At 36.0% G+C, this 13,689-nt stretch overlaps 1 protein-coding gene across 3 annotated transcripts in view; it reads right to left on the minus strand.

Annotated features, from left to right (window-relative positions):
* Positions 1–13,689, minus strand: part of LOC142334786 (uncharacterized) — a 58,543-nt gene continuing 44,854 nt past the window's right edge. For all 3 annotated transcript variants that reach the window (XM_075383083.1, XM_075383093.1, XM_075383102.1), the window contains 2 exons: positions 6,583–6,858; positions 1–772 (listed from right to left, as the gene is read on the minus strand). In XM_075383083.1, coding sequence (XP_075239198.1) covers positions 426–772; positions 6,583–6,858 — 623 coding nt within the window. In that variant the 3' untranslated portion in view covers positions 1–425. The remainder of the gene's footprint in view (positions 773–6,582; positions 6,859–13,689) is intronic.

Genomic DNA, 13,689 nt, shown 5'->3' on the forward strand with positions numbered 1-13,689 from the left:
TTCAAACAAATTTGCACATTTAAATCTGTTTTCAAGCACAGGGCATGTTTGCGATAGTTCAGTTTTCAATTTCATTTTTCACACAATCAGTCATTTTCCAGCGTTCATCAGTTTTATAAATTGGAGGATAACAACAAAAATCAGGCATCTATTTTCATATTTTACATACACGTGGAGCGAATGTAATACATAAATTTATAGTGAATTCGTATCGTTTGTAATGTTTTTTTTGTAAAATTTATTTTGTTAGTAGTTTTAAACGAAACAACAATGATAGGTTAAGTTTTAATGGAGAGAATTTTGGATGCGACAAAGTTGTCTGAAACACCCGGTGTAAATAAGGTCATCTGAGTGTTTTGATAACGTTTTTTTTGCCCACATAACGCTTACTACCGCGAGCTTCTGCTGCAGCGACCCGATTCCCGCTAGGTGTCACTTTCGCCCTTGCCAGAATCGAACCTGAGCAGGAAGGCTTTATCGTTTGCTTCCGTCTGACTGTTAGCACCATACTCTGTTTCTGTTTCTTCGTCCACAGATTCGAGCCGTTTGTTGTGATAAAGTAAATCGTACGGGGGTGGCAGGTGGAAAGTTTTTGCAATGTATATGGGTTGTGGTGATACATGTGGGTCGTGGTCCACTATTTGGGGTGGCATTTGAACACTGGCATTGTCACCCGAGTTATGTCGACTGTTTCGACCACTAGAGCTGCCAGTCCCGCTTGCACTCTGGCTCGAATTGCTCAACGCCCCATTTGAGCTGCCGTTACTCTGGGCTGGAACAGACCATCATAATATATTACAATACAAAAATTTAACTTCTCTAAAATGTACCAGCATATTCGAATTATGAGATTATGTTGTTGACAAGACAAAATTACTTTCATCATTTAGGAAAGATTTTCAAGCGAAGATAAATGAAATTTAACCCAGCCTGCTTTATTGCAGACTGCATCGCCCCAAATTACTTCAGCTACTTAAAACTGTAGAATGAGGAACCGAGATTACGGAAGAACTCACAGATGAAAAAGACCATCGAAACGTCCATCGGGAGCAATTAAAAAATCAAAGATTTTCCTAGTTATTAATTTAAGCTTCTCAAATTGGTTTTCGTATATTTCGAAGAATAACAAATCCGATAACACAGGTTTTACGCAAATAAACGCATACGACCAATACTGCAAAAATTACTCCACAGCGATTAAAAATCAGAGTTTCCTTTAGATTGAGTTTTTGAGTTTATGATACTCAAATTTTTCGGGGTTTCTGATGAGCTGATCAAAATTTTCATTACAACCATCAAAAAATATTTTTTTTAAACAGAAATTCGAGAAAAATTGAGTAATTTAACGACACTTTTTCGAAATTAATATAGCGTTCACAAAACAGTTTAAATTTAACGATTATCGAATGATTTTGTTGTTTACTCATTTGCTGTTTATTCCACAAAAGAGAAGAGAACAAAAATCGAGAAAATAAAGGAAGACATGCGCTGTTGTCAACATTGACAAAACGCGCCCTCCACTAAAAGATTAAAATTTAGGAAAAACAATAAAAATTTTCTGTCTTTGCCAATGTATACAGATCAACTCATCAGACGGAGATTCCCAGGACAAAACTCGGCGGAAATTCGATTGAAGTTAGCAACAAAAAAAACGTTTTTCTCATTATTTGCTCAAAAAATAGCAACGCTAGAAAATTCAATAAATTCATACGCTGCCATAATATCATAAAAAGTGCAGCTAAGTCACATTTTCATAAATCTTTCAATTTTGAACTAATTGTTAAATAAAATTCTTTGGTTTGAAACATTCGTTTCAATCTGCAAATCCTTCTGCTTTTGTTCAAGCTTCATCCTTTTCACGGCTCACGGACAAATTCCCTTTCATTCGAGCTTTAATCTCCATTCCCGTTTTCCTTCTCTCAGCTTCATAATCATCAAGTCACAAACAAAGGCTTTCGCGTTTACAAAGCGTGCAGAAACTGTTCAACCGCGAGAAAGACTGCTTATCCTAATTCACAATTCTCTGCTAACAGTTATAAATGACCTATTCGGGTGGTGGCGATCGCTCTTTTCTGACTATGCTCAAGATCATCGGTGGAAAAATAAAGGACAAAAGAGCGCAGGCAAGAGCGTCGTGAGGGGGGGGGGGGGGTCAGTTCGGTTTGATTGCGATGAAGGAAGTAGGTGATATATCTAGGTGTGCTTGATAAAAAAAAGGAGAGAGCGAAAAAGAGGACAAGAACCGGAGACAAAAGAATACATGGGAGCTAATTCCTGCATGGATGTTTATTCCCCTTTCATGCGCAGAGAGAAATGAACACAAATAAAAGACAAAACAAATCACCCACCACCATCACTCTCGCCCCAGAGCCAACACTTCGCATCTACCCCCCCCCCCCCACCCTCCTCTCCCCTCCGCCGAATCTCGCCATTTATTCGCTTCTACCAATTCAGAGTACACACCTCCACAGCGCATGAAAATAGTAATCACATCAAAAAAGAGTTTAAACCGTACTTTGCACATTTCTAGGCCAGCTTTGAAAACTACTTTAAAACGAGGAGAGGGTATACCAAAACAAGTGGATTGGAAAAACGCATTGTCTTAAATTCCTGGATTGAGCTGAATACATGTAAATTTCACTCTCATTGACGTAAGCACATCGCGATCGAGGTCTACTAAAAACAATTTCTTTCTGCAACTGGTGAACTAGAATTTATTAGAAAACAACAACCACTCATTTTTGCACATTTTATCTACAGGTTTCAGTTTAACAAATTGATCACGCTCAACCTTGTTCAAACATAAACTCAGATCAATTGACAAGAGCGTCTATCCAAGCATGAAAATTAAAAGAAAAATACTGCACTGATCAAATAAAGAGCGGCTCAGAGGCTTACAGTTCAAGAGAGAAAATACTGAACAAATAAATTACAAGAGAGCAAAGTGTGTGCATGTTTTGTCACATAGGCGTTTTTATAGTAGAAACAACATCTCTGGTTGAGAACAGTACCAGTGATGCATACCAACATCAAACGAACGTATCCACCGCCAGGAGTAACCGAGTATATTTTATGAATATCAAATTGCCTATTTCTCCCATTTAGGGGGGGGGGGGTGGGGTGGGGTTAAGAACAGTTCAAAATCCAAAAAAAAACAGCGCCAGGTGAACTCCAAAAAATTAAACCAACCACAACATGGTGAGAACTAAAAGTAGTTTTAATTGACAACATTTTTGTGAGGCTATAATTGTGCATTGTTTTCTGTCAATACACACTAAGGCGCCAACAATACTCAGACCAAGAGATCCAACCAAGCAGAAAAGCTACAGCAGGCATCGCCGCTCACTTAAACCGGTCATCTAAACAATGAGAACAAACAAAGGCCTGGTCACATAATACGTTATAACTTATCCCCTTAAAATTGACCAAGTTTTACTCCATTCTTTTGAAAAACAAAACTTTTTGATTAGCAGCATTTAAACTGGCTCCTAAAGTCTGAAAATTTTAAAGGTTTTTGTTCAAGCTTCTGAATGGTAATTTTGAGAGAAGAACACCCCTTTAACTTTTTTTGAACTTATAACTTTTTTTTATTAAATCTAAGAATACCTCTATATCAATACAAGTCCACTCGCTTATCAAACTTCTATTATTCAAAACTTCAAATTCGGATTGATAGTTGGAAAAAACCACCAAATCAAAAACCTCAAGACTCAACTAAATCGCCTCAAAATAAGGCAACTAATCAGGACTGCTGCAATTTGTTCAGAAAAAGATGATTGACTGACGCCGGAAAAACGCTCTCAAACAACTGACGAGTCCTTACCTTAAGCTTAGAGCGCCCATTTTTTATTGAGGTGCAGGCATGAAAGTGGGTGCAGGTGAAAACGAGAGTGCAGGGTGTAATAAATGGGAGGCGTCCAAAAGTTTTGCCCTTCACACCATGAGTCTCCTCAGCAGCTTTTGATAAATTGCTTACTAAGAGACTGGACAGAATCTTAGAGAGCTGCTTAGGAGTTTACTCGTTTATACCTTACAACCTTACAATTACCTCGGTCTTAATCAGTTTTTTCAAGAGAAAAGTCACCAAAATTCAAAGTAACGAAAAAAAATTTTAAAAATCGCAGCAAAAAATGCACAAAAAACCAGCATGACAAAAAAATGCTAAAAACTTTGCATAAAAGCAATTAATTAAATTTTTGATCTGATTTGGCTTGGTGGGAATTTTTCCAGTTACTGCTGCCTCACAATTATGCAACCACCTATTAACTTGAAAAACCTTATATTATTGAATAAATTATTGCTGCTTCTTTTAGCTGCCATCAAATAATCAGTAATTAGAGTGACACACACTCATTTGACGTTATCACCCTGAATTAAAGTAAACAAAAAACATTTTGACAGCAAGAAAAGTCATTTTTGAGAGTCAGCTAAGCGTGTGACCAAAAATTAAATCTTGCAAAAAATCAAGGCAAAACGACGTCACACACACACAGTTCAGTCAAAATGCCACGAATGAAAGGATTGAACAAAAAGATTTGACATCAGATGGTCCTAACAAAAATCTTGACGACGAAAAAATGCGAGAAGATCAATAATAGCCCCAGATATTGCTTTGCGATTCTTATTTAACATAGCTGACTAACGTGAGACGAACTGCATTCAAACGACCAGCGCGCGCTCATTTCTATTGTAGCCTGCTTAAAATCGGTAAAATTGTAAATAAAACTAGATTAGGAAAAAGTCAAATTCTCAAGTGCCAAAATTCAAATCAGTTAACAAAATATTCAGCAAAAAAATAGAAAAAAGACTTCAATAAATTCTACAAACTTCCGGGAGCAAATAAAACTTCATTTGAACAACAATAAAAGGAAAACTCTTTGCGAGCTGCAAAGAGCGGTCTGTGCCACTGATATTAAGTTTAATTACCTTGACAGGCGAATCGCGCTTGAGTAGTTTTGGAAACCTACAGATTTTAGGCGCACTTCTGTCACATTCTTTTATTTCCTCAGTTAAGCTTCAAACAATTATTGGAGAATTCTTTGATTGAATCAAGAAACTTGTGATTTAATTTTTTTTAGTCACACTGAAAAATCAGCATAAATTAGAAGCATAATTCTAATAAGACTAATGCAATTGGAGCTTGTACAATTTTCAATTGGGACTCAAATTAGAGAGCTGCTCACGGAAATTAGGCAAACATATATCTGGACTTTTTCGGTGAGAACAGGTGCTGGTCGCCATTAGCTAGCTGCAGTTAATAAGGGGTGGAGAATTGCGGGACTATGGGTGGATTGAGCTGGATGGTGGATGAGAGGGAGCAATGACGGTGCGGGTGGGGTTAGCGGGGTTGAAGTGGTCTTTTACTGTAAAGCGCAAGGCTAAGAGAACTGCTCAGCCACTTGATGCCCTCCAGGCTTTATCTGTTTATACCCTTTTTGAAAAAAAAACAAATAGACGAAGAAAACGACCAGACAAAAAGTCTATATTACGAAAAATCGCAGACCAGAAGGACTGAAATTATTGCTATTAATGTATTCAAATAGAACATAACTTTTCAGCAAACTGAAAAAAAATTGAATTCCCTCGTACTACAATCGAGACGTCGAAAGCTCTTTATACATCACAGCATGTCATGAGCGTGTAAAGGAGCAATTGCGCGAGAAAACTAACAATAGGTGACTACATGTTGATAACATCTAAATTTGGGTCGGCTCAAACAAAACGGCGCATTCTATGACCAGTCAAATCAAGTTCCCTTATACACTCATGCTACGTGTCTTTGTACGATTATACAAAGAGAGCTTTGTACTGTTCCACGTCTATTTGTTTACTAATAATTCAACTGTTTATCTAAAACAGAAAACATTTTTTGATTGATTGAATGCTACTCAACAGAATCACATTGCATCAAATTAAACAGAAATATGAACAAAACATCAAGTGCCCCCCCCCCCCCCCCCCACAAGAAAAAAACCTAATTCAAAATAAAGCCTTACAAAAAAATTAAAATTGAGCCAAAGTCCATGGGATTTACACGAAAGGGGTCAGAAATGCTAAAAAGCTTCTGTCGTATTTTTTTTAGTTGTGAAAGTTTTATATCAGATCCCCACAAACCGCTGAGACATGGCCATGGTACGAGATTCATGACCAAATGTACCGCTAATAGAGAAGAATTCCAGGAATTCAATTTTTCACTAATACTATCCACTACCGATTCGGAAACAAAATCAGACACAAATAATGAGTACATTTCTAATTCATACTTATTAGAATGCTACTTTTCAATAATCGTTTCACTCTGTGGTCTAAACGCTCCATTCACAACAAAAGAGTTCGAAAAGAATATTTTCATGTATAATTTAGATAATGCTCCTACATTTGAGAATACCTGCCAGAAAATCCTCGATATGATCAGTCAATAAATGACAAAACCGAGAACTCAACCTTGATTTTGTGTTATAAATCAATATATTCAACAACTAACATTTATTTAATACGCTGGTTAACTATGGCACTGCTTGTATATATCATACATTTAACTAAATTCAAGTGTCTCTTCTTTTTCTTCTTAAGAAAGCTTACCTTGTGTGGTGACTGCAGTAGATTGTGAGGCAGGGTTACTAGTTGCAAGCACATTTCCATTACTATCCCGGTGTCTTCCACTGGCTCCACCCACTCTGTTTCCAGCAGAACAGGATACCCCGCTGCCTCTGCGCGAGGAGGCCTTGGCTCTGCGGGACACAAACACGAAAATGAAGAGACCGAGTAGGATGCAGAGCACAACTAGCAGAACAATCAGAGTCACAGTCAGCCCGTCCATTCCTCCCTCTCTGGGCCATGCAGGATCTGTCACTGGTTCTAAAACCAACAGGAAAATTCATTACGAGCGTTGCATTTCGGCGCCATAATAACGAACTTTCCGTTCTTGTATGATCTTTGCATGAGTATTAAAAATACGCCTCATATATTACCTAGTATGATTACACAGAATTTTCTCACAGCTAGCAAAAATTTCTGGTATCCCTGGTATTAACTGACGCATACAAATTATTTCATTTATTGGCATAAGTACAATATTCAAGCGTCGCTTTAACGCGAGGGAAATGGGGTAGTCTACACAATGCGATCTGTTGAAATTAAGATTCAGTTGATCCTGTAATACCACGATTACAGTACAGAACTTATAAAAAGATAAAAAATAGAGTATAAAAAATGGTATACAAATATACTTTCCATTGAGTATGGTATTGGTGAACACTTTCAAAACTCATTTTATGTTGTTGACACCATTTTTTTATGTTGTTTGACACCAGTTCAGCTTAATCATTTTTCTCAATATAATCATTTCTTTTACCTTTTGAAAGACTTCTAAAATTATTATTAGCATATTCGACATGAAGATTGCATTCAAGCAGTTCTGAAAATAAAATGTTTAATACTTTTACAGCGAACAAAAAAAATTCTTCAAAGAATGAACCCCAATATATAACCAAGAGACAGACTTCGGATGAATTGCTATCAACGGAAAATAACGAGATTCGAGAGAGTGCTTAAGACGAGTTGATGTAATAGTCCCTGTAGTTGGTCCCCAGACTGACTAGCATTGCAAGTTAAAAGATCATGATTCAATTACAGTACTTGTCAATTTTGACGCCAGCTGTGCCTGCTTAGACCCCCGAACATTCTTCAAATTTTAAATAATTTTTGCGCAGTTTATAATAACGTTTTTACATTATGTCAACGCATATTTTGATAATCTCCTCATTAATTGGACAAAATAAAGAATGTCTTAGCTGAATTATAGTCACTTTTGGTAGGGTAATAAGTTGCAAAACTAAACGCCTTCGAAGTTTTCAAGTTTTGCTTTCGTTTTTCATTTAGCGTTTATTGCTTAATACGGATCAAATTTTTCTAATTAATCAAAAAGTCGACCAACTGTTCGTAAAAGCTACAAAGTTAACTACCTTGACGATAGTAATCATTTGATATGATCATAGCGATGGATTAGTCCGCTGTTTCTTAATAACATTCAGCTAGGCTCTGCTTTAACAGCATTTACAGTTTAAACTTAGACCTCAGCTTAGACCTCTACATGCAAACACATGACACTTAAACGGCCAGGTGGCTGTTAATAATAATACTGTTTGCATGCTCCTCATTCTGATATGAATCTGCAACAATTTGGGTCAGAATTTGTGTGACCCAATTTTCCACCATAAAGCAATCTGAATCAAGCAGTTATCAAAAGAACTCTTACAGCCGGGTAGTAAAAATAGTTCAAATTTATTGCAAATAACCTCTGCAAAAACAGACTTTTAATTTCATCAGATTCAGCGCCTCATACAATTAAGACATAAAGCATGCTTTTAAATAGCAACAGCGCTAAAAGTAAGAGCTCGAGTTAGTAAGATTGGCTTAATTACTTGGCTGTTTTTTCAGCTGACGCTATCAATCTTTTCTTCACCTTGAGATAAAGCAAATCAAATCAATGACAAACACCACTTCTTAATCATTGAAACGCGAGACAGATGTTTGATCAAAACAAAGCTAGCACTGACATCAGCAGAATCAAATTCCTCAAAAGCCTCTATTTTGCATATTTAGATCTGAACACAGCTGAAGCTAAGTACTTTTCACCAATTAATGATATTCCAACAAAACGCCAATCTAGCATGTGAACAAAATCAAAGTACAAAACTGAGCTCTTTTTTAAACAATATATACCCCGACAATAAAATGCGGTCACGTTTTCTGTTCCAACCCCAATTTTGCTTCTATTTACAGTTAGGCTTACATGTTCCTTCTAAGGAATTTTCACGAGCATCCCGTATCTTTGATCAAAGTTCAAAGACAGGATAACAATGAACTCTGTTTTAACGACCTGATTATTTACTTAGAATGCGAAGTTCAGTCTAAACTATAGAATGCACGTAGCATAACAGATAGTTGGACCACCGTTGCTAAAATGGAGCCCGCTAAAATCATCCGATAACTTGCCCACAAATTAAAATTTATGTTTTAAAACATACCCAGAAAATATATAGTTCCGCTTTCTCTTTTCTATTTCACCCCCTCTACGCAATTATACCTTCCAAAAAATTACGCGATTATTGGAGTGGCTACAACGAGAAAGTGTCAAACTAGCTGGCAAATTGTCAGAAAATAGCCGCAATAGCTTCGTAGATCTGTAGTCTCAAAAAGATAGCAGAAGAAAAAACCCAAAAAAGTAACTTCTTTCTGGTTAAATTGCTGAGATGTTAAATTTTGAATCTGTTTGAATTATTGCTGCTTCTGTTAGCTGCCCTGCATTAACCTTCAATTAGAATGACACGCACTAAGAATAACGCGCTTTAGATTAATTGAAGGTGCAAAAGTGGATTGGGGGACTGATGTGGAGGCGATGGGTGGGCGGGGGTGTGGGATCAATTTAAGAACCGCCATTCACACCATAAGTATAAGCCTCCAAAACAGTTTCCGTTAATCGAATACTTGAAGACCAGTGAGCTGAACGGCTCTAAGAGAACTTATGCAAACTGGGCTCTACATCTTTATCCCGTTTCCGAAGACGAAAGTCAAATGGGTCAGACGAAAAATCGGCCAAGCAAGAGACAAACAGGATTATTATGTTTGCTACAAATTGCTTTTGAGAGCAATTAACAAGGATTTCCTAAAAAACGTCTTAAATCATTTATGATAAAAACATTTCTACTATGACTCATTGTTAATGAGGATCAGCGATTATGACATTACGCCACATAAAAGCAGATGAAGTGAGGCATCAACAAAGATGGGAGAGAGAGAGACAGAGTGAGAGAGGGAGATAAAACGTAAACGAAAGAGAAGGAAAGAAATCCTAACCGACAGAGAGAAATATAAATTCCTCGATGGGATTCGACTCTACAACTTCTAGGTTTTCTTACCTTGTTAGTAAATAAATCATATAGAAAAACCGAAAAGGGTAAAATTAGAAACCAAAACTTTCCAACTTTGCAGTAAAAAAATCAAACACATTTTTGCCTCGAACGTTCTGTCAGGTAACCCATCTGCAAGTTTCGTTGGCCAGTAATGGTCGTTAAACTCAGAAAAGAACAAAAATATTCAAAAATTTTGAAAACAATTGCAAATTTTAACAAAATCTTGCCAGAATTCAGGATAACAATATCCTCAGAGCATTTCCATGTCTCAAGAGACTATCCATTAACGCCATGTCAAGCCTTCAATAGTTTCACTGGCTCATTAAGAACCATAAAATTGGAACATAACAATTTTCCAGAAATTTGAAAATTAGATTTTATCAGATAAAATCTGAAATTGGAGTCATTAAAATATTGATAACCATTCCATTAACTTTAAAAACTATGCAGCAGCTTATTATCAATTCGAGGAGGAAGTTTCCCGGCCCTTGGTAAAAGAATAACAAAAAAGTACAATATTTAAAAGAAGAGTTTCCGGACTTCGCAGTGCAAAAACCGTTTAAAACCATTTTTTGTCTCTGGAGTTCTGTCAAGTAATCCATCTGCAAGACTTGATAGTTTCGTTGGACAGTAAGGGTAGTTAAACTCAGAAACGGACAAAAACTTGCAAAAAATGGAAAAAACTGCAAATTTAAAAAAAAACTTGCTAAAATTCAAAATATTATTGTATTAAGAACCATTTCATTGTCTCATAAGACAATCCAAATTCCCTTCTTCAAGCCTGAAAAAGTTTTACTGGCTTTTAAAAAGCCATACACTTGGAACAAAAATTTTCCCAAAATTTGAAAAAAGATTTCAATTCTATCCAAAAATAACGAAAAACTGGAGCCATAAAAAATATTGATCACCAATTCATTAATTCTAGAAACTATGCAGCAGCCTATTATCAAAACTTGAAGTGTTTGATAATATGTTACTGCATAGTTTATAGATGAAACGTAAAATTTTTCAAGATTTTAATGTCACAAATTTAAGAATTTTTAAAAAAAAATAGTTGCAATTTATTCATGTTTTTGAATTTTTTCAAAAACATGAAAAAATTGCAAATATTTTTTTGAAAATTCTTAAATTTGTGACATTAAAATCTTGAAAAATATTCCGTTGTATCCACAAACTATGCAGTAACAAATTATCAAACACTAGAGGAAGTTCCGTGGCTCTTGAGGCTAGAGAAGCCTAAAAAATGACAAAAAATTTTAAAAAATTGCTAAAATTGTGATATAAAAAAGTTGAAAAACAATCCATGACCAACAAAAATTTTCCAGAAACTTACTATCAAATCCTGACGGAGATTTTCTGACCCTTGAGGCTTAAAAACCTGATTAACGACTATAAATGTCAATAAAATGAAAAAAAAGCTTCAAAAAAATTGCAAAATAGCAAATAAATTTGCGTTTTTTGCAAGCGGTTGTTCGGGTTCGTCCGTAGCTAGCCACGAGGGGGGGTCACACCGGGGGCTGATAGGGGGCAACACTAGGGAGGGGCGCAACAGCGCGGTGGGGGGTGGTGGGCAAAATGGGAGGGGTCAACAGTAGGGATGTCTTCAACCTCTAAGACCCGCCCTTCACTCCATAAGAATAAGTATTAGTCTCCAAAACATTTTGAGCTAAAACAGAGCTGAAAGGCTCTAAGAGCACTTAATGCCCGCTGGGCGCTAACGGTTTATTCCGTTTTTGAGGACGAAAGGTCAAAAGCGTCAGACGAAAAATCGGTCAAGCGAAAAATCGCATAAAAAAAGACCGACAGGACTAATATAATTGCTACAAACTTCGTTTGAGAGCAATTAAACACTCTCCGCTAAGAGTTAAAAATGACGTCAAGCACTCAATTCAGTTGAAATTGATGAACGAATGAACAAGCAGGGTTTGAAGTGATTATGCCGTCATATGGTCGTAACAAAAATCTTGACGACGAAATTAATAAACCAAGAGAAGGCCAATAGTAGCCTGAGCTATCGCTTTGCGGCTATTAAAAAGAAGCAAAAATTGAAACAAACATAACAAAATAATATCGGACGAATTGATCTCAAACGACCAGTGGGAGGTGGGGATCAATTAGAGCTAATTGTATAACAGAAAATTAACAAAACCAATTTTGGCTATCTTTGCATTAGAATTTCCACTCCGAACTTCCATTAACTTTACACTCTGAACCAGAGTAAGTTAACACGAACAAACCAGAGTAAGTTAACAGAAAAGAACAAAAATATTCAAAAATTTTGAAAACAATTGCAAATTTTAACAAAATCTTGCCAGAATTCAGGATAATAATATCCTCAGAGCATTTCCTTGTCTCAAGAGACTATCCATTAACGCCATGTCAAGCCTTCAATAGTTGCACTGGCTCATTAAGAACCATAAAATTGGAACATAACAATTTTCCAGAAATTTGAAAATTAGATTTTATCAGATAAATGCTGAAATTGGAGTCATTAAAATATTGATAACCATTCCATTAACTTTAGAAACTATGCAGCAGCTTATTATCAATTCGAGGAGGAAGTTTCCCGGCCCTTGGTAAAAGAATAACAAAAAAGTACAATATTTAAAAGAAAAGTTTCCAGACTTCGCAGTGCAAAAACCGTTTAAAACCATTTTTTGTCTCTGGAGTTCTGTCAAGTAATCCATCTGCAAGACTTGATAGTTTCGTTGGACAGTAATGGTCGTTAAACTCAGAAACGGACAAAAACTTGCAAAAAATGGAAAAAACTGCAAATTTAAAAAAAAACTTGCTAAAATTTAAAATATTATTGTATTAAGAACCATTTCATTGTCTCATAAGACTATCCAAATTCCCTTCTTTAAGCCTGAAAAAGTTTTACTGGCTTTTAAAAAGCCATACACTTGGAACAAAAATTTTCCCAAAATTTGAAAAAAGATTTCAATTCTATCCAAAAATAACGAAAAACTGGAGCCATAAAAAATATTGATCACCAATTCATTAATTCTAGAAACTATGCAGCAGCCTATTATCAAAACTTGAAGTGTTTGATAATATGTTACTGCATAGTTTATAGATGAAACGTAAAATTTTTCAAGATTTTAATGTCACAAATTTAAGAATTTTTTTAAAAAAATAGTTGCAATTTATTCATGTTTTTGAATTTTTTCAAAAACATAAAAAAATTGCAAATATTTTTTTGAAAATTCTTAAATTTGTGACATTAAAATCTTGAAAAAAATTCCGTTGTATCCACAAACTATGCAGTAACAAATTATCAAACACTAGAGGAAGTTCCGTGGCTCTTGAGGCTAGAGAAGCCTAAAAAATGACAAAAAATTTTAAAAAATTGCTAAAATTGTGATATAAAAAAGTTGAAAAACAATCCATGACCAACAAAAATTTTCCAGAAACTTACTATCCAATCCTGACGGAGATTTTCTGACCCTTGAGGCTTAAAAACCTGATTAACGACTATAAATGTCAATAAAATGAAAAAAAAAGCTTCAAAAAAATTGCAAAATAGCAAATAAATTTGCGTTTTTTGCAAGCGGTTGTTCGGGTTCGTCCGTAGCTAGCCACGAGGGGGGGTCACACCGGGGGCTGATAGGGGGCAACACTAGGGAGGGGCGCAACAGCGCGGTGGGGGGTGGTGGGCAAAATGGGAGGGGTCAACAGTAGGGATGTCTTCAACCTCTAAGAACCGCCCTTCACTCCATAAGAATAAGTATTAGTCTCCAAAACATTTTGAGCTAAAACAGAGCTGAAAGGCTCT

The sequence above is a fragment of the Convolutriloba macropyga genome, chromosome 1 (assembly GCF_964194025.1).
Source record: "Convolutriloba macropyga chromosome 1, txConMacr16.3, whole genome shotgun sequence".
In the NCBI taxonomy this organism is placed as follows: Eukaryota; Metazoa; Xenacoelomorpha; order Acoela; family Convolutidae; genus Convolutriloba; species Convolutriloba macropyga.